We start from the raw sequence: 27,103 nt of genomic DNA, 5'->3' as shown, positions 1-27,103 counted from the left end.
AGAAAGACACCATTGTGCCGCGCAGGATCCCGTTTCACTCCTGCCTTGTAATTAAGAAGGGATTGCATGGCTAGGGAGTTGTGGACGGGGGTGGTGGTGGTGCGGGGGGGTGGTGGGAGGGGGGGATTGGGTTAGTAGGTAATTTGGCTAAAAAGCAGAGCACTGACCTGCTTTGTAGCTGCCAGGCCTGGGAGCCGGCACGCATGAACCCAACTCCCCCGCTGACACAGAGCCTGCCTGCTGGGTTTTTGTTCAGTGTGTGTGGGCGTGCGAGAGAGAGAGAGACAGAGAGAGAGGAGAGAGAGAAAGAGAGAGAGAGAGAGAGAGCCCGAGAACTAAAAGGAAATAAAGTTTCAGGCTGCAGCGTTCTGTCCGAGCCATGTGTTTGTGTGTGTGTGTGTGTGTGTGTGTGTGTGTGTGTGTGTGTGTGTGTGTGTGTGTGTGTGTGTGTGTGTGTGTGTGTGTGTGTGTGTGTGTGTGTGTGTGTGTGTGTGTGTGTGTGTGTGTGTGTGTGTGTGTGTGTGTGTGTGTGTGTGATCACTCTGTGTTCATGCAACGTGCTTCTCTGTGGTCAATGCGTCACAGAGCAAAGAACGAAAGTGAGAGGAAGAATTCATTAAACTGTTGTTTACCGTGAACTCATCATTAGTGTTTACTTTACTCACATTTCCTCAGTGAATCATGGGAAGTGCGGTCCGAAAGGAGGTGAAATCACTTGTCCTGTAAATGAAAACAGAAGCTGCACCATAAGCATCAATGCCATTTGCTGCCTTATATCCTCTTTACATTGAAGATAATATATTACACTGCAGGCGTGGAGTTCTGACTTGGCTTCTTTTTGTTTTTCCTGTTGTTCAGTCCGGTCTGAGTCCAGAGGCAGAGCTGAGAATCGTCACCATGGCCGACGTGCTGGGCAGCGGGGGGGCCGGAGCCATCGGAGCAGCCAGCGTGGACTGGCAGAAACGCTGCATCGCTCTGGAGATGCAGCTGCTGAGGTTCCGGCTTCAGGCGGGAAAGATCCGAGAGCTGCTGGCGGAGAAGGTAAGAGAGGAAAGCATCATGGGAAACTTAGGTTGTGTCCGAAATCACTCAATCAATCTCTGGCATTTTCCATCAACACTTGAGTCCCACAGCTTCACATCTGTTGACATTGAATTAGCAGAAAGAAATGTTCACGCCATAGATTTGACTTTTGAGGGAACTCCATATCAGAGTTGTTTCAATACTTTGAACACAACATACAAACATTTATTGAAACTTAAGTGTTCTCCAGTTGGAATTCACTTCGGATTTAACCAACTGCAAAGTGAAAGAAATCAAATGTAATAAAAAATAACCTGTCAGCTCGAATATATTGATAAGAACTGATTTTCAGTTTCTACATATTAGAATTGCATCAACTGTCGACACGTTCAACTGCTCAAAAGGTATGGTCTTTTAATTAATCAACCCTGTTTTTTCTTATCATCTTAACGTTGATTTAACCCTTTTTATTTGTGAAAATTCAATAGTTTTAACATCTTTTCCTGTCTTATTATGTTTTGTTTTACCTACATATTCATGAAAAGCACCTTGAGCTGCATTGAATGCTATGAACAGGGCAATAGGACTGTGGCCCTGAAGGGAAAAACACTAGAGCAGATCAAAAAAAGTTTTATTTAAGTTTTTATTTGCTTCATGGATACTTGTACATCGTATAACACTATGAAATTCAGAGTTTAACTTGTCGTGCAGCTTTCATCTATAAAAACACTACTTGCCGCCTGACGCTCTGACTCACGAGCGGATGTCACTGACCCGTCACCCTCCTCTCCTTTCCCTGGCAGCGTGTTGAACAGTTTTCTGCAGCAGGAAACAATTAAAGCAAGTGAATTGGTTAGAAATGCACGTGTGGAGGAGTGTGTGTTTGTGTGTGTGCGTAGGGACACTGGAGATGACTCTGCGTGTTTGGTAAACATTCGGTCCAGTCACTCTGTGTCATCGGACGTTGGTCTTCATTTCAGCCAAATTGAATATTTCAGGTTTAACTCATCACTTCTGGTGCTTCCCCTCACGTTGGGGGAATAACCGCAAGCAGCCGGCCAAACGCTTGTAAAGCCGTGGCTGCTGCTGCTGCGAAGCCCGACTACCAGACACTCTGGAAAGGAATCAACTGTCATCGGGAAACTCGGTCCAGCTCGGAAGATTTGTTGGTGAAGGAGTGGAAATGTTTGGATTAGAGGACGGAGGATCGAGTTCGGTAGCAGAGAAAGTTTCAGTTGCTTTTCGTTGTAGCTTTACAAGTGGCCGTTGCTGCTCTTGTTTGAAGTGTCACAGCGGTTCACGTTGTGTCTGGTCTCTGATTCTGCAGCAGGCGAGTGGTTCATTCAGTCCATCAGCAGGATGTTTACAGCACAAACAGAACCCGGTGGCTGATAAGAGCTGGACGGCTCCCTGCTGGGTCTTCTGTCAGGTTCTGTCAGACCCCCTGCTCCTTGGAGAGCGTCTGTGAAGTGCACACACACACACACACACACACACACACACACACACACACACACACAAGCACATTTCTGAAGATTTATAACTGATGAAGTGAGAGAAAGTTATTGAAAAATGGTTCCACTTGAAAAAGCTTGGAGGAGGAACAACACCAGCCAAAGAGATTTTTCACAAAGTTGCAACATCTGCACTACTTGGTTTTGGTTTAAAACTCGTCACTGTTTGTACCTGGTGTTCACACTTCTCTAAACTTATCTTAATTTGAAAAGTCTGGGGCTACGGAGACGTTTAGAGACGGCGATGCATTCTCTTCCTGATTGGTCCTCATCAATCACGACCACCAGCGGTGAATGCAAAGCATATAGGATGGAATCATGATGGATTATCTGAAAAATGTATTACATGATGTCATTCCGAATGAAGGAAATGAAACGTGTCTAATCATCAGGCTAATGAACTAGTGGAATTCCGTTTGTTTTGGCTCAGACCCACAGAAACCATTCTGGTGATAAATGATGCTTCTAGTGCATGAAATATGTATCAATCGGTTAACGTTTACTGAAAACCACGGGCGCCATACTAACGCCGCCTCCGATGTTTATACCTGTGAGCTGTTTTCACCCTCAGTGTGGATTTAGAAGTATCCAGTAAGAAAGACCTCGGGTAATGCAACGTTTATGATTGTCCCTTAACTTCTAATGCAGCAGTTCTGCCTTATTAAAAAGTGCTACTCACATTTACACCAACACACACTCTGTGCATACAGTGTTAACTCCTGGTTTTAGGAAAAAATGACACATTATTACAGATCATACATAATATTTATGGTTAAATGTTCTTTTTGGCCACGATGCCAAGAATAGGAGAAGCATTTCTCTTAATGCTCTGATTGGTCAGTCACTTTCTCTTTCCCTCCGTCTCTCATACTGAGCCGAGCCGAGCCGGGTTTAAGTGGAGGCCCGTGCTGCTGCTGCTGCTGAGTGTGTTTTTCTGAGGTCTTTTTGGTGTGTGTGTGTGTGTGTGTGTGTGTCTGTGTGTGTGAGAGGGGGGGAGGCTGGTGCTGCTGAGTGACTACCATTCCGTCATGTTATTGCTGTTTGGAAAGACTGCTTCACACTCTTCATCCCCTCTCTTGCCAAGTTAGGAGTGCTTTACGCATTGACCCACTTTGGTATGGAAAAACATGAAGGAGAAAGAAGCTGATGTGGTTGCCTGTGACATGGCGTTTATCTGCAGAGGCTGCGAATGAAGGAGAGAAGAGAGAGGGAGAGAGAGAGAAAGAGAGTAGGAGATGCCCTGTTTGCCTTGTGTGGAGTGAAACAGGACGATTACTCCATTTAAGAATTAGTTTGTGTTTTTACTGCGGATTGGGAAAGTATAGCAGCAGCTGTCAGTTGTCGGCTTCTCATAAAAACCCCGAAACGTAACAGGAAAGAAAAGTGACTGGTTTGGTTTTGGCAGAGACGAGACGCAACTTTGCAGTTTTGAAAAGGGCTGAAGGTTTCCATCTGTTGACGTTACAAATTGAAGTTTGAGTTTTCTGGTTGGATTTGATTGACTTGGAGAGATTAGTCGAGACCATAAACTGTGTATTAAGAGAAACATGACCGCTCCCCGAAAGGGAAGCGGCTTTATAAGTCATGCAGTCCGTCCGCTCCATGTTACCAGACGGGACATGGACCAAACCAAATACATATGTGGTTATCACCCTGAAGTTTGACCTGTAGGTGGCAGAAGCAAAGTCTTGGGGTCAGTGTATTTAGCAGGATTCCTCCTCTCGGGACCATGAAAGACAAAATGTCATTGTCCATTAGTTGTTGAGATATTTGTGTCTTGACTGAAAGTGGTGGACTTGGAGCATCATGGCTAAAAAGGATAATTTAAGGATATATAAAAAGCTTAAAAGCAGAATAAACAAACACTGCACAAGACTCCATGAACCACACAGACAAGATTATAATGTATTTACAGTAGCAGCTACTCAACTAATATCAGACGGTATCTTCAACAGATAAAAACGCCCAGAATCCAGTAAACAACAAGTTCCCAGAGAAGAGTTTCCCAGAGATGAGAATGGTTTGAAATCCTCGTCGAGACAGTCGGGATTTCAGAGCTTTGTGTGGAATTACATCCAGAATCTTTGGTCTAGAAATGTTAATTTACTTTGCCCAGAATCTAGAAGAAAGAAAAAAAAACATATTTAGCAAGGAATTTTTAAATTGGAAGGTATTCCCACTTCAAGGTTTCCTTTTCATTACTCAGCTAATCTAATATTGGATAAATTAGATTAATCTCTTCCATGAGCCTCACGTGGCCCGAGGAGCACAACACAATAATTTGACTCAGGCCAGCGAGTCACTTTTGGTCAGGGAGGAGAAACTGCAGAGATCAGCGGGTTCACGTTTCTGCTTCTAAATATTTATTTTCGGGATGGGATTTGTCTGGATCAGCTTCTTTTTAATGGCTCAAGTGCTGAAGTCTGTGTCTGATGCATTCAGGCCTTCTGGCTTTTACATGAAAGCGACGGCTTCTTGAAAATGTCCACCTCCTTTATAATGATTAAAAACCATTTAATAGAAAATCATGGAGTTAAAGGGATATACATGCCTTGATTTCACGCTTTCATTTTCTCTTTCATTCATCTGTTCTTACTCTCCTCTTTAGACCAGTGGTTTTAACATGTAATGATTGAACTGGAGTCAATACTAACCCTCAGATTTAGCCGTTAATGATTAAAGTCTAGAGGCAGGTGGAAAACTCAGTGACACCAGGTTTGGATTTCTCCTCTTTTACTTGCTCTACTCTTTCAAATGATACCATCTGTGACTTATGTGTACAAAAAGCATTAAACAATAAGCCCTGACATTCATATTCGACCAGAAACAGCTTTATTTACACCAAGTTTTGAACCTAAATGTCGGCTGTGATCCACAGGAGAAAGGATAATGAGTGAATTTTCGTTTTTGGGTGAATTAACCCTTTAATTTATGACTTTAGGCCTCACTCATTGAACAGACACACCCTCTCTTTTCAGTCAGCGTTGGTGAACTCACACTTTAGAAATGAAGAGACCCCCTCCTCCACCTCCTGACCTCTAACTTGGCCTCTGATTGGCTTGTGGCAGCTTGATGGCTTCTTCTGATGACCGCTTCTTTCACATCTGCTCAACTCTGTGACCTCTGAGGAGCTTTAAACTTTCCTAAAGTGCTCGCCGGCCCGTTCCCCTTCTTCTTCTTCTCTCTTGCACGGAGAACAAAATGCTGTTTGCTTTTCTCCGGCTCAAACCCGGTAAAACCTTTGACTCGCAACAGAAGCTTTTGACCTCGAGGTGAGGAGTCACCCAACCACTAACCATCAGCCTCCGCCCCACGCCTCCCCCTGCAGATGTGCTCTGGATTTAGTGGGTGTTAGTCTGGCTGCGAGGAAGTCTTCAAATATTGTGAGTGGAGGATTCTGGGAATGAGGGGTTCCTTAATGGTGGTGACGAGAAGGCCGAGGGGAAGACAAAGATGACGGCTGGAATTCAAATTCATCTCCCAAGCAGATTGGATCCATTAGTATATTTGCTCTGCTTTCAGCTGGGTCACTGAACTCGGAGGAAAGGGCATCCTGGAACAGTTTGGGGGTCTTTCTCTGTGCGTGTGTGAGGGAGAGGAGATCCTTGCAGGATGGGCAGTGTTTGCTTTTGGAAGCATGAGCATGCATGCTTGCACAAAAGGTGACGCAAGCTTGTGCACACACACACGAGCATTCTTCTGTCACACTGCTGTTTGAGCAGCGTCCTCCCAAGGCCTCGCCGCTGCTCCTGTGCCCTTCTGCGCAAAGTGCCCCCCCCCGTGCAGAACATTGTTAGATTATACAGAAGAACTCTCTCTCTCTGAATTTAATTTTTCTTTCTCCCACAACTTCTATTGAGGCTCTTTTCTTGATTCGAGCTGCTTTCCTAATGAAAACCACTTTTAAAACTTCCCAGTACATTAAGTTTCTAAATGTCTCCCCTACAGCAGTAGTGATTATGAAGAATTAAGTGTATCTAAGTGTGTGTGTGTGGCTCCTGGCTCGGTGGTCTGTCTGTCTAATGGGTCCTCTCCTAGCAGGTTACAGGACATGTCTTGCCACAACCTGTAGTTTTGAGGTGTGAGTGCATTAAAGTAACTATTGTGGTGCAGCGGGGGTCCACCTCCAGCTTTTAGGAGTTATTTCGAGTTTAGGATTTTCCCGTGGTGACCCCCACCCCTCACCACAGCATCCCATAATACAGAGATCGACTGAACCGTGTTTAAAACCATGGTAACCTGTTGTGTGTCTGTCACAGATGCTGGAGCTGGAGCAGAGGGTGACGGAGTCCGACCAGCGAGCTGAGAGCGCTGAGAAACAGGTAGAGGAGCAGTTCTCATCCTCCTGAACACAAACTGATAGAATTTTACTTTTACTTACTGTTTTGGGATTTTTATTCTATTTAATATATATCTAATCTCATGATATGTGGCATTTGTTAATAGAATATAGTTGTCCATATACAACAACCCTTAGATAAATATATACACCAATTAAAATTATGATTAGACCGTTAAAAATTGGGGTTATTATTTTCACAGTTAAAGCCATAATAATTTGTAATAATAATAATAATAATAAATCCAAAATAATAATTTTGGATTTGCAGGGATCTGTGTCACTCAGACAGTTATATAGATGTAAACAAAGTCTGAGGTCAGGAAACTCATGTGTTAGTTTCAAACCCAACTGTCCATTATAAACCTCACAGACCAATATCCTGGTTCAACATATCTACTGTGAACATATTCACACATCATTTACAGTGAAGGATTATTACAATTAAACTCCATTTTTATTGATTTAGATAATATGGTTCAGTTCTTGGCCTTTTTAACTTTTGTATTTCTTGCCTCCGATTTTACTAATGTTGTTTCAGTTATCATTAATTACTTTGGTTACTACAAGTTTATTATCAATACATTGTGATTCAAACGTTATTGAAAACACTCCTGCACATTTAACAAACTCAACTCAAAATTCAAAGTCCACTTTCTGGGTTTTTCCGGAGCTTTCAGTTGAATCTCACAGTTTGTGTTTGATCCGTCAGTCTACGATTTGTGGTGGAAAGCTTGAGAAAAAGACATGATATTAATCTTGAGTTAATTTGGTTTGCTTAAAACTTCAGGGATAAACTTTCTGCTTAACACTGACGTAGCTCTTTTGTGATGCATGACATCATATAATAAGTCAGACTTTGTTTCGGTCTTAACCTCTAATTATTCAGTTTTTGATGTGACTCAGCAAAAGGAGAGTTTGGTTTTTGGATGGGAAACCATCATACATATCACATTCACTCTGTGTCTCTCACTGTTTAATCTCAGATTTGCTGTCATCACTGGTTGTTCCAGGTGTTTACTGTAGGTGGTAATTTAATCCGGCCCTTTGTTCAAGAGAAAAATACCTCAAGGCGTAGAAAGCTTTTATGTTCTTGTTGCAGCTGGTAGACAGTATCCTCCATGTTTTCTTCTTGGCTTCATCTGCCGCCCATCAACATTTAATGAACCGTGCAAATCTCAGCTGCCTTTTTGGCCGTGCGTGTGCATTCACTCCTCGAATTGTTCATTTCAGATACATGTCATGGAGGAGAAGCTGAAGTCTGCGAACATACAAACCAGCGAATCGGAGAGCTCGCTGTACAGAAAGTACCAAGAGCTGACCGGTCAGGTTCAGCAGAAGGATGCTGCGATAAAGAGATTAGAGATGCAGCTGGAAAAACAGGTATGGACGCAGCCATCTGATAAAGACAAGACATGTCCATCTATGTTCATGAAATGTAGGTTGAAGTGATGGTTTCTCTGACTGCAGATCATAGTCAGAGCCCAGGAGGCAAAAGTGATTGAGGAAAAGGCTGCAAAGATTAAGGACTGGGTCACCTTCAAGCTCAGAGAGGTAAACTCACACATGTAGAGAAACACCCTGAGCCTCGGGGGAAAGCCAGAGACTCACTGTGGCAACAAGGGATGCTTATGATTAAAAGTGTGATATATATAGTTTAAGCTTTAATTGTAATGTTTTGGAGAATTTTAAAAAAGCATATTTATAGATGACAACCTGTGGATCTATGAAATCCAGCAGTTTTAAGAGTCATGATATTATTTTTGCAATCAGGACACAAAATTAAACTTCTCTGTTACTCTTTAATGTTTTCAGAATATCTAGTGTATACAGAGGGTTCCACATACTCTGGCTTGTGTTATAGTATATATATTGACCTCGTTGCAGATGGAGCAGGAGAACCAGCAGCTGAAAATGTCCAACTTGAAGCAGACGGAGCAGATAATGTTGCTGCAGGTCAAACTTCAATGTGAGTACTGCAGCTGCCCAAGGAGACAGATTCTGCTCATATACAGGTCCACATGTTTGATTTGTGTTATTACTTGAAAAGGTTTACGTGCTCTAATGTTCAGGAAACTTTGCTGCAGCTCCTCTTTTAGCCTCTGTCTCTGTAAGTGTGTAAACAAGTCCAGAATGAATCAGATTCATAACTGATAGATTACTTGTGTTGTGTTTTTCCTCCAGCTCTCTTAGAGAAACCTGCGTCCTCAGGATCTCCGGCCACCTCCCCGGTGATGGACACCCACCTGGTGCCCAGCAGCCCTCTGTTTCCTCCCAGCTGCCCTGGCACGCCACCGGCCCTGGAGGACGGCTGGAGACAGACGGGTCCTCGTGGGCCCGCTTCGAACATCAAGATGTCCCCAACAGGTGTGGTTCCTCCCGGTATCGGGGACAAGAAGCTTTTGTAGCAATAACTCAAACTGGTCTGATACCATGATAGGAGCAGAACCAGTAGTGATTGAAGGAACTTGAGTCTAAACAGTATTTTCAAAATCTTGTTCTATTCATTTGTGGCGAGGGTGGAGAATCTGGTTTTGATTTTTGATTATATTATAATAACGGTGACTAAGACAAAAGCAGTTATATGGTATATTTAGCCATTTATCTATTATTGTTCAACAGGGTTTTTCAGTTAGATGTTTATATAATGTTTTCTTTGTTTTCTTTACTCTCTTCTAGATGTGAAACGGCCTCTGGAGCAGCTCAGTGCAGGGATTTGTCTCGGGGACCTTTCGGCCCATGATGCTCTCTCTCAGGGTCGGGGGAGGGAGGGGCCCAGCAGCCCTGTTTCCATCAATAGACCAGAGCTCCCAGTGTCCTCTGAGGGTCCGCCTGGCTGCTCAGACAGAGACAACTCCTCCGACGAGCTCAGCAGCAAGTTCCGCTCTCAGTGTCTTCACTCGTCCTCGTCCTCTTCGTCTTCATCCTCCGCTTACGAGATGGCCCACGGACCGAGCTCCCTGGAGTCCTCCCTCGGTATTACACCCAAAAGCCCACTTCTGTCGCGCTCCCCATCCACCAACAACCCCTTCCCCAATCCCCCCCAGCCCCTGGTCCACCTGTCGGGCACCAGCATGACGTTACCCAAGGTACGAACTCCACTCACCCCCAGGGACAGCATCCAGCTGGTGAAGAAGCACTACAGCCAGCCGCAGCCCAGCCTGGACCGACTGCACCACCTGAACGTCAGCATCGACATCATGAGCCCGTCCTCCACCTCCTCCACCCTGAAGAGCAGCGGCGCCAGCACCTCGCCCTTCGCTCAGGTGGTGGAGGAGACGGACATCGACGACGGGCTACCTGAGAGCATGGACGGCGTGGTGGAGGGGTCCGGATCGGAGGAGTCCTGCCGGGATGGAGTCTCCTTCGTGGGGCTTGCAGAGGAGCTGGAAATACTCAAGCCGCCAACACCTCCTTTACATCGCTTCCCTTCATGGGTACGAGTTGTTACTAATTCAACTTCTGCATTTTAACTGTATTTAGCAGTTAATTGTGATTCATTGTCTTTTTTTTTCAGTCACTGCTCAAAGCTAAGAAACCACAAGAGATTAAATGAGTTGTTTGACATTTTGGAAGTGAAGTGTATTTGCGACAATTGGTGCTGATCTTACAGTAACTATGAGTCTACCACTAGCAGCTGGTTAGCCTAGCAGAGCACAAAGACTAAAAACTGACAATATCTGACTGTTCCTCTGCAGGAGAGTCGTATCTATGCTGTGGCGAAGTCAGGAATGAGAGTTTCAGAGGCCAGTCCTGGAGCCAGGGGCCCCGGACGAGGTGAGTCCCCCTGCAGCCAGAAACAAGAAACTACACAATCCACTACACTTTCTAACTTCTGTGACTCCAGAGAAGCTTTTAAGATTCAAGATTCAAGATTTTTATTGTCAAATGAACAGAGATAACATGAAGTAGTCACTGTCAATGAAATGCTTGCGTCACACACTCTCTTTAAGCAATGCTCAGTAATTTCAACCCAAAAAAATAAAATAAAAATAGAAATAGTATAAAATAGAGTAAAAAATAATAAAATAGAATAACAATAAAAATGAAACCTGGTTCTGTTCTCTGCAGTAGAGTGAGGAAGACTTTGCTGAGTGTGTGCTCCTCCGTCTGTGTGTGTGTGTGTGTCTGTGTTTGAGTGTGTGTGTGTGTGTGTGTGTGTGTGTGTGTGTGTGTGTGTGTGTGTGTGTGTGTGTGTGTGTGTGTGTGTGTGTGTGTGTGGTGTGTGTGTGTGTGTGTCAGAGCCTGGGTGGTGTAGCTTGCGGTGTGGGAGATGAGTCAGTGCTGTGAAGCGACATGTCATTCAGCTGATGCTTAAGCTGCTGTGGGGGGGGGGGCGAGTGTGGTCGGCGTGGATCTGTCATTCCTGCCTTTTGATGTCACTTCCTCTGGCTCCAGGCCCCACACACCTGTGCAGATGTGAGCTATTTGCAGAGCCGAGGAAGAAAACGGGAGGGCGGAGGTTTTCAGACGCTGCTTTTTAATCAGCCACAATGAAAGGATGAGGTCTGGGGGTAATTACCGCCGTGCGCTCGGGCCCGACATCATCCATTTTGTCAGGCTGCAGACAGCGAAGGGTTGACAGCTGCCTGACGATTGAGTTTCCAGGTCCTGCCAGGTACACGGAGCCGGCTGCCAAAAGGCTGATGTGGATGAAGTTATAGCTTGTTCAGCTTAAACAGCTTCCTCTCATGTTTGGGCCTCGAGCTGCGTCGGCCTCAAAGCACCAACTGTAAATACCACAGACAAGTTATACTTAGATTTTTTTTTTCCACCATCAGCTACTTCAAAAGCCTTTTGTGCCGTTTCGAATACGCATGTAATAAAATGCACCTTTGTTCGGTTCCACATGCAGCTGCAGCCTGATCTGTGTGACGATAGACTGTAAATAAAGATGGATGACGCGTCTGCACTTTCTTTCACCGTGCAAGAAGAAACCTAAATTATCAAGGATACGTCAAACTTGACGTTTCACCCAGTTTTACAACAATGAGATAACTAATTCAAACCAAACTAACCAGAAAAAATAGCATCTGATTAAACTTCAGTGATAAGAACTACCTCAAATACTAGAAATCCTGTTTGGAAAAATATAGTTGGCGTTTACTTTGACTTTTTGTTTGGTCCATGCTTCGTCCAATAACATGGAGAAGGTTGGGTTTATAACCTATACTGCAGCCATCCACCAGGGGAGCTGTCCTGTCACTTAATATACTGGTTATAACCAGCTGTTTACTTAACTGATATAAGTGAACTTTCTGTTTCAGGGAATGCAAATTCAGACACAACGTAGTGTTTAGCATTTTTCAGTTAGTACCACTTGTGGCCACAGTGGCCACTGTTTAGCGATACTTACATAGTCTTGCTTTAAGCGGTAAGCTGTGCGATGCTCTTAATTTGGAATAACTGTTTTCCTGTTTATGTTGCAGGGTCCAACTTACCCCAGTATCCAGCGGCAGGTCCGTTCACCCAGTTGATCTATAAGAATATTAATGTTCCAGTCTACACCACACTGAAAGGGGTGAGTGGAATATTCTTTCTCACTGAGGGTTGAGTGTAAGGCCGGATCTGTGTTTTTCAGACCTATGAGTTTGTGTTTTACCTTGCTCCTTCACTTGCATGTTCCAGAAAGCCACTCAGATCAGCAGTGTACCTCTACCGGATGACGACTCCGGGTCAGAGGACGACAGCAGCTCTCTGGCCAGTCTAAGGACGTCCATCTTGAGCCCAGAGAGGAAGGGCAGCGTCCCCGGGAGCCCACGTGCCGTCAAGAGAGGTGACGAGCGCAGATTTAATGCGTTATAATAGCCGCCTGCCTCTGAAACGCCAATCTTCCAAGAACTCGTCTTTTGTCAGTGCTTGTCGACAAGAGAAGTTTCAGATCTCGGAATTTATTAAAAACTATTTTTTAACACTTTCACTCAACAAAACTACAGTCTAGTCCAGTTGTTCTCAAATGGGGGTACTAGTACCCCTGGGGGTACGTGAAGGTACTCCAGGGTAAGTGAGATTTTCTTTAAATATATTTAAAATAAGCATTAAAAATTCTTTAAAAATTGTTATTTAATAATTATTCATAAAATATAAGTGTTTAATAAATCAAACTGATGGCAAAGCGCTGTGTATTGCATTTCTTTTTCAACCAAAAAAACTTTGCCCTGGTTAGGGGGTACTTCACTGAAAAAAGGTTGAGAACCACTGCTCTAGTCTGACAGCAGAACATAGACTAGTGATGATAATTACAAATAAACCATTCTGCCTCCAAATGCATCGCACAGAGAAACTCCAGTATAAGTACCACTTTCTCTCTACTCAGAACAACAGTATGCAGTTACCAGATGCTGCACTGTGAGTATGGGAAGTACCAGGACACACTGGGAAATGATTAATTGGAGAAAAAGTAGATGATGCAGTTCAAGGGAATGTGAAGTACACACGGTAACCTTCAGTGACTGCAGATATTCTGAACTCTGAAACCCACGTACAGTAACTGCTGGAATGCATCTAACATCACACACCGTTGTGCAAGAGGCTGGATTTTCAATTTACGAGCCTTCTGTCTTCTACCGCCTGTTGCGTGCTGGCTCTCAATCAAGACGTGTATAATTTATTTCCTGTGCCTTTTCTTTCCCCCCTCAGCCTCCTCCAGCACTTTTTTCCTTTTTGTAATATAATAATCTTCTCTTCACGAAGGCGTGTCCATGTCCTCCATAAGCTCAGAGAGCGACTACGCCATTCCCCCTGATGCCTACTCCCTGGACAGCGATTACTCAGAACCAGAACACAAAGTCCAGCGGACCTCTTCCTACTCCTGTGAAAGCACCGGGCCTGTGAGTAGTGACGAAGCACATCGCCTGAAACTCTAAGATGGTCAAACAGTCACACAAGTCTGTTTTTTATGTTGAATATTACGTAAAGATATACTTGTTTCTATGAGTAACATAGAGATTAAGATATATTACTCATAGGTGCTTTAATGCTATGACATATGATGCTTTTTAAGCGTTCCGTTGTGCTGCACCAAATTACACACACTCGTAAATATCAGTCCCCCCCTTTTTTTTATCAAGATCCATTAATTATCCCCCATGAAAATGTTGAATAACGTCATATCTCAGACTGTTAAAGAAAGTGGATTTCCTGGATCTGCCCCCTGATACTAATCTGCATCTCCATTCAATTAAATGGGTTCTTATCTGAACCAGGCAATACCATAAGCATGTATTTAAACTTCTGTCACCTTCCTTTGAGAATGTCCTATCTCAGCTGCCGTAGTTGCTAGACTGTAGTTGTCACACTTAAATTATAATAATTGTTTTGCTAGGTTTAGTTTGAGCTGAAGCCGCCCTGGTATAAAGCGTCTGTGCCTGGTGTGTCTGTAGGAGATGCTGGAGAAGTCTGGCTACCTGCTGAAGATGGGCAGTCAGGTGAAAGCCTGGAAGCGGCGCTGGTTCATCCTCAGGAATGGGGAGATCCTCTACTACAAATCTCCTGTGAGTGTTTCTGCAGTGAGCCGGCCTGCCTGCCTCCTTCTAAGGTTTTACTGTCTGCACAGAAAACATTGCAGGAATATTTCCCCCCCTCGGCCTGGGGGTCAACTCAAGTATCATCACTAGATCCACGTTAACGCCTGGTCACCAGCTACCCACCATGCACCTTAATGTGTCTCTGATCACTGCGGTTGTACTTTCTGTTGAGATTTTGGACAGAAATGAAACCTTATTTGTGTGTTAATGTGTTTTCAGAGTGACGTGATCAGGAAACCTCAGGGTCAGATCGAACTCAACTCATTCTGCAGTATAGTTCGTGGAGAAGGTGCACAGACATTTCAAGTAAGTGGAAATCAAACTGTATCTTGTTCTCACTTTATCCAACAAGCTCTGCAAAGAATTGAAATGGTAGTTTAATATTTACAGATCTACAATTTGGAAAAGAGTGTGGTATTATAGAAACTAGTCACAGACAGCTGTGCACGTTCACCAGCCGACTTATTATAGAGCTGCATCACTGCAGAGCTTTACTGCTGCATACCAGAGGAGCAGCTCAAGATGACATCAGGTGTAGCATTGGACTGGAATGTTTTCCTGGCTCTTTGGAAGCTGATTCTGATCTCCTCTGACATCATGATGCTATCTCATTCGGCCTGGCTGAGTATTTTTCCCATAATTCTGCCTTTTTCGTCTAATCAGTTGATTACGGAGAAGAAGACCTTCTATCTGACCGCCGACTCACCCAACATCCTGGAGGAGTGGATCCGGGTCCTGCAGAACATACTCAAGGTCCAGGCCAGCAGCCCAGTTCCCGTGGAGACCACGACCAAGCCCACCTCGAGAGGTTGGCTCACAAAGGTCAGGACCTTTCACCCAGAATGTGACATTTAAACTTCTTCAAATCTCTATTGAGTAGTTTGACATTTCAGTAAATTAACTTAATTGCTCACTTATCGAGTTTAATGAGAACTACAGTTGTGTCTATTCAGCTAAATGTGCATGTAGAGACAGGAGCAGTCTTTAATGTTCGTTTTTGTGCAAATTTAAATAAACTAGATGTCAATTGGGGAACTTTAAAGGTAGATTTAGTTTCCTTTGGATAGAACCAGGCAGGTTTCTGTCCCTAGTTTCTAGTCTTTATTCTAATACTAATAAAAAAAATTCTACTGGCTATATCTTCATATTCTAACTTATTACGTTTTACTGGTAATTGATTGGGTCTATAAAAAATGTAAAAATAATTGTTGATATAAGATAAGTTAATAGTACAAGTTGACATCTTAAAATTAATTGTTGTTTAAAATTGTGTTCAGTTTCCTAGCAAAGAAAAAGTAAAATAATATATAAAATACATAAAATATAAGATATTTCAAATTTAAACTCATGGGAGAGAGTTTTAAAACAACATCTAGGCATTGGTTCAGTTTGTAAACATTTCATTCAATAGTTTGTCTGGTAGGTGCAATTAGTGAATTTTTACTTTTTGGCTTTGATTGACTAAACTCAATAATAAAGATATATGATTTGTAATGTGGTCAATTGTCTTAGGTCCATGTTTACCCCCTGGGGTTCAGGTCAGCCAGGCTCTCTCCTTGAATGCCAGAAATTGCTCATTATCAGGCACATCGTCCTTTTCCAGACTGATATGGAAGTGCCTGTCACTGCGTTGGGGGTTGGGGGGGAGGGTGGGACTGATAGAGCGTTCTTGAGGCAGATTCTTCAAAACGGTTTTCGCGTTGGGACACGGCGATAAGAGCCGAGCTGCTGGAATTCCACCGCGCTCTGTCTCTTTGTCTGTCGGTGAAGTCAGGACACTTAAACAGTTGACAGGTGTGTGTGATGGGTCTCTGACCGATGACTGACGGCCTCAAGCAGAGAAGATGTCCTCACGCCGACCCCCCCCCCCCCCCCCCCCAACACACACACACACACACACACAATCCTCTGCCTGCGAGTCATCTTTGATCTGCTGGTTATGACGCGAGCTCGGTTCAGACAGAGGCTGTTGTTCCTCTCAGCACAGTTGACCCCGGTGACCCCATTAGACAGATACACAGCTGGTTTCATGGTGAAGGCGTCCCACTCTGATTGTTTTAATTCACAGAAATTAGAAAGTGATGTGTAATTATCATCTTTGGTTCCTGACTAACAACGTGGAGCTGGAGGCAGCAGAGGAATCCGAGCTGCGTGGTCGGGCTGTTTTCATTCGACAGGAATCACTTGTTTCTGTTCCTTGGAAGGAGAAAAACTCCAGATTGGATTTTTAAACTGTTGCTGAAGTCACCGAAATGGCTTTTTAAATGATTTGCACACGCACGGCGCCAGGCCATCCAAACTCCTGGGACATCTGCTGGTCAGATGCAGAAATCTGAAATTCCCTGACTAACATCTGTCGAGCTGTTTAAAAAAGAAAAACTTTCTGGTCGGAGTTTCAACGAGAGCACACGCACAAGAGAAGAAGAAGAAGAAGAAGAAGAAAAATGTCTCATATTACTAATGTCTTGAAAAATATCCAGATAGTCTTGGAAAGCTTTTCTAATTCGTGTGTCTGCTGTTCTGTCTGTTTTAGGTCAAACACGGGCACTCGAAGCTGGTGTGGTGTTCTCTGGTCGGAAAACTGTTCTACTACTATCGCAACCAGGAGGACAAGGTTCACAAAACACCTCTTTAATTAGTATAGCTCTTATCGAGACTTATTTAAAAAAGGATTTGTAGGTACATGCTCTGTAGCAGTTGGTTTTCTCAAATTGATATTTACAGGCTTTGTCTTTCCCGTTTCAGTTGCCTCTGGGTCAGCTGCAGCTCCGCGAGGCGTCGGTGCAGGAGGTCGATCGTTCCTGTGATTCAGACGAGGATTATGAAGCAGGTAGCCGGGGTTTCCTCTCCTCCCACTGCACCTTGGTGGTCCAGCCCAGAGAGAAGAGTCCCACCTATCTGCTGATCGGCACCAAGCAGGAGAAGGTACACTAGCAGAAAAGGTCTTTAATAAATGCCTTGTTGTTCTTTTCATGTCTGTATGTTAACGTGTATGTTTTACTCTACGCAGGATACGTGGTTGTATCACCTGACTGTAGCTGCCGGCAGCAGTGCAAACTTCAAGGTGGGCACGGAGTACGAGCAGCTGATCGGTAAACTCCTCGATGCAGAGGGAGAACCAGGTGAGAAACTGTTATTCTACAGTTAACATGATTCACCTGTATTCTAGCATCAGTACCTCATCACTGATTTGTTAGTAATATTCAGGCAATTTGGTTTTGAGCTGACAGAAGATCAGTGGAAACAAAGATCTCCATCTGGGATCAAAACAGTTACATCATTAGCATCTTAGTGTTGGTGTTGTTTCTGACCTGCAACTGAGATGTAAACTTTAGCGATAAGTTAAAGTGTAGATTAGCTGTAAACAAAAAACATGTGATTCCTATATTTATACGTCATGTCCGTCTGACTTGGACAATCTGCAGCTGCGTCCTTCAAATGTCTGAAAACATCCTTCTCTCCTTATTAAGTAAATTAGAAGAACCAGTCAAACTGATGTTGTCCAGGCTGCAGAAAGCTTCTGTTTGTTACTGTGATTATTTAATTTTATTAAAATCCAGACTAATTCAAGACACGTGTCCTATTTTTTTAAAATGCCCTGAAGCAGACGTTGAAAAAAACACTTCATCAATACACGTAGAAGATCAACATGAAGCTGATGAACATTTGATCTGAGTTTGAACACTTCATGTATATTTTTAACACAAGATGCATGAACCTTTATGTGTGAGTGGATTTGAGTCTCCTCGGTAGCTGGCTCCGTGTTATTGGATCCACAGAGTCGGTGCTAATCCACTCTGCAGACACTGTTTACGGCTGCTCTACTGCTGTGTGTGAACTCCTGTCAGCTGTCGAGTCATTAGACCTTTGAAACTCAATCTTCCTGTTTGTCTGTGTGCGCATGTGTTTGTGTGGGTTTAAATGTGTGTGTGTGTCTCCTCCTTTTCCCAGAATCCTTCTTGTGGAGGAGTGAGGCCTTGAGCTTCTGTAAGGAGGGTCTGCGCTCGCCTCTCACCACCCTGCCCTCCGAAGCTCTGCAGACAGAAGCTCTCAAGCTTTTCAAGGTCAGCCGCTCCACCACTCCACCGCTCCGCCTCCTTTCCCTCTCTCACTCTCTTTTGTTCCGTCCCACTTACTTTCAACTCTCCTCTCGCTTTCATCCTCATCTCCAAATCCCTCTCTCACTCTCCCTGCGAGGGTCTGTGCAGAACGTCATCCAGCCTCCTCCAGTTTGTCCCGACCACAGCCGCCACCACCTCCTCAACCCCCCTCTTTTATCCGCCTCCACTCGTGGATGCGCTCCGTGGCCCTCCTCTTCTTCTTCTCCTTCTTCTTCCTCTTCTTCTCCCTCCTCCTCTAAACCAGATCAAAAGCTCAAGGACGGGGGCCCCGGCTCATTAAAAGTGTGGAAGAGAGATGATGGGCTTGATGATCTGCTCTGATTGAGGCTAACCTTCCTCCTGGTTTACAGCCTGGGAGACAGGACCTCTCTTTGAAGAGGAGACATGGGAGGTCAGGGTCTTCAGAGGGGGACAGCAATGGATATGGAAGCTGCAGGATGGGGGCGGAGAAACGGGATCAGAGCTTGTAGAAAGACGGCAGAATCCTTTTCTTTTTTTCTAGTCTGTGGCCACTGGTGCGCCCACCCAGAAGCCCCCCCCCCCCCGCTGCCCGGCTCACGCTCCACAGCCCACTCGGCTGCAGTGGGCCTGTGGGATTGAAGGGTGAATGGATCGGCTCTCAGGTTGAGAGGCCGGCCGTGAAAAACAGACCTGAACACATGAAAGAAAAAGGATGAATAGAGGTGACATGCGCGTCAGAGTTATTAGAGAATCTGACAGAGACAAACGGTTAAATGAGTTCTTTGTTTTCAAGCGTCACAGTGATTGAAAGCACAATAATGAAGTTCACATTTCTTTCTCCACACTGGAGGACTCACTGAACTCAGGCCATGATACTTATCGTTTGTTCTGAATATCACCATCATCAATCAGTGTGTTTTTAATTCATTGACAGTATCCTCTATTTTATTCTATTTTATTCTATTTCATACTATTTTTATTTTTATTTTATTTTTTTGGTTGAAATTACTGAGCATTGCTTAAAGAGAGCCTGTGACCCAAGTATTTCATTGCCAGTGACTGCTTCATGTTATCTCTGTGCATTTGACAATAAAATCTTGAATCTTGAATCTTGAATTCATCTTCCTCTTCCTGGTGTCGGTTTGCCTCCACCTGCTGGTAGCTCAGTGAACTACAGTTATCACCCTGAAAAACAAAATAATTAAATAATAAACAGTCTTTTTTTCCTTCCCTCTGCAGTCCTGTCAGCTCTTCATCAACGTGCTGGTGGAGTCTCCGTCTGTGGACTACCACACGTCGCTGGCCCAGAATGCTTTGCAAGTGTGCCTGACCCACCCGGAGCTGCAGAACGAGATGTACTGTCAGCTCATCAGGCAGACCAACGGGCGGACGCCACCACACAACCACTCCCTCACGCAGGTCAGGCTGGTGCACGCTGAAGATGTTAAAGATACAGATGAAGGGAACATTTATATATTTAAAATATATGGGCTTTTAATAACTTGCAACTAGGGTTGCAAAATTCCAGGAATATTCAAAGTTGGAAACTTTCCATGGGAATTAACGGGAATATACGGGAATATACAGGAATTAACGGGAATAAACGGGAATATACGGGAATTAACGGGAATTAACGGGAATAAACTGGAAATGTTGTGGGTAATTTATACTAACTGTATTTACCTTGTCATATACAGACATAAATATAATCATTTTGTTTTGTCATAGGCTGATTTGAGCTCTGAGGAAACTTTGGGCACTTGACTATATGCTTCTGCATCGTTGTGCCATTCTAAACATAGGTCTTTGCACAGTATTTGCAAATGTACACAGCCTTTCCTTCTACATTGGATGGGGTGAAATGTCTCCACACATGAGTGAGTGCACGTGGCATTGTTCTGTAGAATAAGATGAGGAAACAAATTGTAAAAAAACACTAATGCAATGCCAGAGATATAAATAGTTAGCCAAACAATTGGAATCGTCTGTAAACATATTTTACAATTGATGGATAAATGAATGGAAATAGGCTAGATGAACAGATGAACAATCCTCAATCAGCGTGCTAATATATTTTCTATATAACTTCCCATGGAAAGTTTCCGGAAAGTTTCCCTACCTCAACCCTACTTGCAAATGAGATTACAAAATCCACGTTGGTTAATGTGAAGGAGTGAGTTTCTGCCTTTAAGATGAAAAACCCATTTCAGACATGGTATGAACATCCATCCTGAGAAGTCAGCGCTAAGTACAGATGTGAATGCATTCAAATCCACCTTCAATGCTTCCTGAGGTGAGATCTAATCCCAAGTGGTCACAGGAGACACATTCAGGAGGTGAACAGGTGTGAGGAGAAGAAGTCATCGCTGTCCACTCGGGATCGGACCTCTCAGGACGGAGGTTGATACCAGGTCTGAGCAGAGCCTCAGTTATCCTGTGATTTTAAGTGTTTCTCCTTTTTCCTCCTCCTCCTCCTCCTCCTCCTCCTCCTCCTCCTCCTCCTCCTCCTCCTCCTCCTCCTCCTCCTCCTCCTCCTCCTCCTCCTCCTCCTCCTCCTCCTCCTGCAGTGCTGGCAGCTGTTGTCTCTGTGTGTGGCTCTGTTCCTCCCTCAGCAACATTTCCTCTGGTACCTGAGACAGTATCTACAACGCAACGCTGACCCGAGGTGAACTAACAAACTCACTGAACCCCTTTAACAGTTTACATTGAGACTCTCTTACTCATTCCACTGCTGACATCTGCTTTCTCCACACAGGAGTGAGGTGGGGAAGTACGCGGTGTACTGCCAGAGGTCTGTGGAGCGAACCCTGCAGAACGGAGAGCGGGAGGCCAAACCTTCACGTATGGAGATCGTCTCCATCCTGCTGAGGAACCCCTACCACCATTCACTGCCATTCAGCATCCCAGTGCACTTCACCAACAGCACCTACCAGGTAGCTCCCGGCTGCAGACCTGTCCTGTTTTTTATCGTCTCACTTGGACGGATTCGGACACATCATCACCCTCATCCTGTCTCGTCTTGTTGTGGACAGTAAATCCAAAGTTTAGGCGAATCAGATGCTACTAAACATGACCTAGTGGTTAGTAACACCAGGAGACATTATTTCACCAATCTCATGGTGACGAATGATACATCAGCTTATTTCAAAAACTAGTCAACAAGTTGTAGAAGTTATAAAGCTCAAACTTTGACTAAGATGCAGATTATCTTTAAATGGACGATTCACTCGAGTAAAGTTTTGTCCAGCACCATCTTGGTTTTTCTTTAATCCAGAGTTACTACATCTGGAGGATATTACCCTCATGGGTAATATCATCATTTTCTCAGACTTCTATAGAAATCGACCTCTTTTTACAACCACTGGAGTCGCCCTCTGCTGGCCATCTGAGAGAATACAGGTTTCAGGCACTTCTGCATTAACTCCACTAAACCTAATGAGGGAAGAAAGAAACTGTTTGTGGGTTTGAAAACATGTAGAGTTTTTTTATACTGATGTTTATTTAAATGGTCTGTCCAAATCAAATGAAATACATCTCCTCTTCATCACGTGTGTCCTCTTGTCCCCTTGTGTCCTGCAGGTCGTGGGATTTGACGGCTCCACCACAGTTGAAGAGTTCCTCAACACACTGAACCAGAGGATCGGCATGAGGAAGCCGCAGCTGTCCGGGTTCGCCCTCTTCACAGATGATCCTTCCGGCAAAGACCTGGAGCACTGCCTGCAGCCGTCTGCCAAGGTACCACCGTGGGATAGATGCCTCCTCACTCCACTGAGGCTCTTCTGTTGAGCATTCAGGCAAAATCATTAGTGTCATGTTACCTAATAATCGAAAGAGGATCGGTAGGAAGTAGTTAGGGACTGTTGAGACAAAATGAGGCCGTCCAAACACTCAATTCCACTCAATAATAAAGTTGTGCTTCCACTTTGTTCTAATTATGATCAGTAAAACTCCTCCAGCCCATCGAGGACACTGAGGCTCAAACAGCTCATCACGTGTCCCTGAGCAGATCAGTGTCCTAGTGTTTATCCACCTGAGGATTTCATACGTCCGACCTGAGACTTACTTTTATTCCTTCTGTCAGATCTGTGATGTCATTTCCAAGTGGGAACAGGCCCTGAAGGAGCTGCACCCTGGGAAGAACGAGGGGACTCGGATTGTTCGACTCACCTACAAGAGCAGGTAGGATTTCTATCGTCAGATCTGAGCTTTTAAAGTCGGAATCTCAATCTTTTATTATGTGGTTAAAAACATCTGTTTTAACGCAGAACACAGGCCACACAGTAAAAGTTGTCCATGTAATCTGTGTTCAGGGCTGTGATCAGATTCCTTCATCTTGGAAATGAAGTGTTTGAAATTCCAGCTTCTCATTTTATTTTCTTCTTCATGTGCAGACTGTGTTTCAGAGCTCAGGTGAAAGGAGAGACGGAGCGAGAGCGCCTCCTGCTGGCGTACCAGGTGAACGATGAAGTACAACAAGGCCACTTCCCTGTGAACAAAGAGCTGGCTCTGGAGGTGGCTGCCCTCATGGCTCAGGTCTGTAAACACAGATACAGGTATAGGTATTTTTTGTTTTACCACTTTTCTGTTCCTCACCCCCTCTGCTCCTTGGTTTCCTCTGACTCCAGGTGGAGCACGGTGACCTGGAGCGTCCCGCTGCCTCCCCCCCCTCCAGCTCTCCTCAGGCTAAATCCCAGCTGAGCCTCCTGCAGGCCTTAGAGCGCTTCTACCCCAAACGCTACAAACAGGACTGCAGCTCGGAGCAGCTCAGGTAAAACTAACACATCACACAACTTCCTGCTCTCACACACACGTTAATACATGGATGTATGAAATGGATCCATCTGCATGTACGTCAGACGGAGACGGAGCAGATTCAGATTCCATGTGGTTGATAAATGTCTCTGTCCTCCTCACAGAGACCTGACTGAGCGTCTGGCCACTAAGTGGTCTCTGCTACGTGGGTGCAGTGCATCCGAGTGTGTGAGAATTTACCTGACTGTGGCCCGGAAGTGGCCTCTGTTCGGAGCCAAGCTCTTCAGTGCCAAGGTGAAGTGAACACAGTCGACTATGCTCATTGTTGTTTGTGAATATGTGACTTTTACAAACCTAGTGAAAATGTTTGTATTGGAGGGTTGATGTACAGGTAGATAACTGGAAAAATGCATTTTAAACAATGCCTGACATCACTTATCAAATTATATTTAATATGATGTGAATCCTGTTCTGATCAATGTAAACTTCAGATTGTTTCTCTTCGTCCAAGTCCATTTGTGGAGATATATTAGAAAGTTGTTTTTTCGGACCCAATTAGTTTTAAAAGTTCTCCTCCTGCTATCATCTGCAGATTCTTCCCATTTAATACGGTGATGGTGAAAAGCCGGCCATGCATTGTTGAGTTACTTTGTCCACACACAAACACACACACACACAGACTGCGGTGAAAACAATATGCTGCTGGTATGGATTCAGACTCAGGAGGATTAGCTCTGGATTAGAAAAAAAACCCTTTCATCAATAGTGAGAAAACTCTTCATTTGTCTTGAACCTTCACGTCCACTCTTCTCCTCCTCGTGAGCTCAGTCTGGAACCAAACAGGACTCTGTGTGTCCCCTGGTGGGACACGTGTAACATGAGCCTTTGTTTGGTCTGTCCACAGCCTGTCCCCCCCTCTCCTGTGGAGCAGAGCCAGGTGTGGCTGGCGGTCAATGAGGATGGACTGTGTGTGCTGGACTACACAATGGTGAGCATCACAATGAGCACAGCAAACACCTCGTCAACAACAACATGTCACATGTCGTCACATGACATAAAAGGAAAGAAGAGTCTGTCCGAGTCTAATAATGTTATGTTGCAATTTTGGTGGTCAAAGGTCACCTCGCAAAACACTTTTTGTTGTTGTCGATGTAACTCGATTTTTATGACAATTGGGATAAAATGATAGAAAGTCAAAGGTCAAGTCCATTGTGACATCATCATGTTCTGCAAAAACACACTTGGTAAATGGACTTTATCTAAATTGGATGTTTTCAGCCTTATCAACTGACTCAAAGTCACATTCACAAACTTCTATACACTGAGGTTTTCTATCTCATACCACACAGCCATCGGGGGGATTCAGGGTCCAGTGCCTTGCTCAGGGACACCTCGGCTAGGAATCAGAGCCCACTTTTATTATTTAACCCAACAACTCAGAGGGTGAGGTTGTGACCCTATTTCCTGTAGCTTGACTGATCGTGGGAATCGTTCAACTGCAGGTCGAGGGCATTGTAGAATTTCGAACATCTTGTCTTTTTATATTTAAATTTGTTTTATTTCAGGGTTCTAAAAGATTTATTTCTGCAGTTTTGCAGCTGAAGCGCTCGTCTGAATGAGCCGCAGCTCTGAAGTGGGTTTTGTTGACCCGCTGGTCTGGAAGGATTTTCATTCTGTGGCGTTTCAAACACCAGAAATCCACATGAAAATCAAACCGCCGGCGTCCGATTTGACGTTCCCGACTCTGACAGATAGAAGTTCCAAAGGGTAAACAATGTTAAAGTGAGCTCTGTAATTTCCAGCGGCCCGATGTTGATCCATCGCATTCTTGGTCTGGCATCAGCATCGCTCATCGGCTCCCAGAAAAGTCAGAGGAAGAAAAAGAAAAGTGAAAAATCACAATATGTAGCTGGAAGTGATGTCACACGTCTTCACAGTCAATTTGAATTTTAAAAAAGCAGAAACCAAAATAATTTCCTGGATGAATTCGAGCCCCATTCAATAAAATCTGAACGTGCTCCTTGTTTGTTTCCATTTCCACTTTTCTTACCCTGGCCATGTTTTTCATTTCGCAGCACACACTGGTCACTTACTCGTACCAGTGTGTGATCACCTTCGGGGGTTGCCGGGACGATTTCATGGTGGTGGTCAGCCAGCAGAGGGAGCCGGGGGTCGGCAAGAAGAGCGTGGAGAAGCTGCTCTTTGGGATGGTGAAACCGAAGGTAAGACTCCGCTGCAGGGACCAGTTTAGACCCAATAACCTCCTGTTCTCCTGTTTATACCCAATAACCTCCTGTTCCAAGTGATGATGCACTGAAGGACTTGAGTTCATCTGACCGGGCTGCAGGGGTTTGTAATAACATGAAGCTGAGAACCTCTGATCTGCAGCATCTGCAGCCGAGAGAAGCAGGAATGTGGGAGTTTGAGATGTTGACGTTTTATGAAGAAACTAGACAAGAGTAAAAAATTCGCCCTGACTCACCAGAATGGAGAAAACTGGTTGTTTATCTTATTTTACGAGCAGATCCACACGGAGCTTTAACACAGAGTCACGTTACTGCAGAAGGTGAAACTAATGAGAGTAATTCAACTCCTGATTGTAGATCTTTGGGGTTTCTCAGGTTTTTACACGATACTCGTCTCCGGTTTCCCCCGAATCGAATGAAACTCCATCTCATCCTGATTTTAAAGTCATAACTGTCGCTCTGATGTGTTCTGACTCAGATTCTGGAGCTGACTCTGCTCATGGCCAGCTACATTAACCACTGGAACCCGAACCTCCCGTCTGCGGCGCACCAGCCGCTCGGCCACTGGGACGTGGACAGCCGGCACTTCCCGGCCATGAACTACACCACCAAGGGCCCCACGCTGCTGTGAAGGCTGCAGGTCACCAGCGTGTCTGAGCACAGGGAGGCGTCCGTCCCACTCAGTCCTTCAGGAGGGCGTCGGCTTGTAGGTACAGAACAAGAAGTAGGAGACTATTTTTCTAAAAGAGTTTCTCATGAAGATTTAGATTGAGATATTTTAGACTTTGTATTTCTACAACAACAGGGTTTCAGCTCTGTGTCGTGGAAATGGACTTTGTTACAGGTTGTCAGTTGTTCACTATGATTTTACACACATACGTGACAATGCAGCAGAATTTAAATACATGTTGGGTCCTGTGCAATTAGAAAGGGACTGATAGGGTTTGACTCTTAGATTTTAGAGTCTTCAGTGGATATATATCACACTAACACTTCTTTTTTTATTCAATCTATGACTTCTTCAGGCCATAAAACATCAGAGAATAGTAATAAATGTTTCTCACAGGTTCCCAGGATCTGCCAAAGAGAATGAATTTACCATCATAGAAAATGTAAAAACAAGATGAAATTTAAAACAATAATCTTGTGTATACAGTAAATCCAATTCTACCCAAGTACAAATGGATTTTCCTTTTGAGCTGTGGGGGGGTGGGGCTGCTTTATAACTTTTGATAATCCTTTGATATTTTTTAATGTGAAAGTGAATTTTGAAATATAACTGGTACTCAATAAGGAAATGGGATGTTTTTTAAAATTTACTGTCGTTCTAATGAATCTGTGATATTTCATCAGTGTGATATTTCATCAGTGATTTTCATATTCTGATATCACATGATAAAAAAGGGGGGGTTAGGTTTTTTAAAAAGAACAAACCAAAATATTTGAATGACTTGAACTGTTCTGGATCAAACCACTGTCATGCTCATTACTTATTTATGTTACTTCCAACATTTATTTTTGCTTTTGTTTAAAAAAGGAAATGATTTTTCTGTCACTTTTGTGTCGATGTAGCAGAATAATTTAAGAGCAGAGTGAGTCTGTCACTGCTTCTGTTGTAAAG

At 44.1% G+C, this 27,103-nt stretch overlaps 1 protein-coding gene across 1 annotated transcript; it reads left to right on the top strand.

Moving 5' to 3' along the window:
* Positions 1-870: 870 nt before the first annotated feature.
* On the top strand, positions 871-26,831 carry plekhh1 (pleckstrin homology domain containing, family H (with MyTH4 domain) member 1). Its single transcript, XM_061082758.1, has 29 exons — positions 871-1,041; positions 6,797-6,859; positions 8,110-8,259; positions 8,347-8,430; positions 8,764-8,845; positions 9,061-9,243; positions 9,556-10,313; positions 10,575-10,653; positions 12,306-12,397; positions 12,505-12,652; positions 13,570-13,706; positions 14,259-14,369; positions 14,622-14,708; positions 15,066-15,224; positions 16,936-17,016; positions 17,148-17,327; positions 17,413-17,524; positions 18,354-18,466; positions 19,724-19,903; positions 21,052-21,149; positions 21,240-21,417; positions 22,064-22,219; positions 22,566-22,663; positions 22,876-23,017; positions 23,110-23,252; positions 23,401-23,530; positions 24,141-24,224; positions 25,312-25,458; positions 25,961-26,831. The coding sequence occupies exons 1-29, from the start codon at positions 898-900 to the stop codon at positions 26,111-26,113; spliced, it is 4,272 nt and encodes a 1,423-aa protein (XP_060938741.1). The 5' UTR covers positions 871-897; the 3' UTR covers positions 26,114-26,831.
* Positions 26,832-27,103: the final 272 nt, after the last annotated feature.

The sequence above is a fragment of the Limanda limanda genome, chromosome 12 (genome assembly GCF_963576545.1).
Source record: "Limanda limanda chromosome 12, fLimLim1.1, whole genome shotgun sequence".
Lineage (NCBI taxonomy): Eukaryota > Metazoa > Chordata > Actinopteri > Pleuronectiformes > Pleuronectidae > Limanda > Limanda limanda.
Note: the sequence above shows the minus strand (reverse complement) of the source record. Positions and strands in the feature narration are given on the sequence as shown.

Coding starts and splice junctions, on each gene's coding strand:
- plekhh1 (XM_061082758.1), top strand. CDS start 898: ATGGCCGACGTGCTGGGCAGCGGGGGGGCCGGAGCCATCGGAGCAGCC. Junction 8,260..8,346: donor AGATGCAGCTGGAAAAACAG/GTATGGACGCAG, acceptor CTCTGACTGCAG/ATCATAGTCAGAGCCCAGGA. Junction 14,709..15,065: donor AAGGTGCACAGACATTTCAA/GTAAGTGGAAAT, acceptor TCGTCTAATCAG/TTGATTACGGAGAAGAAGAC.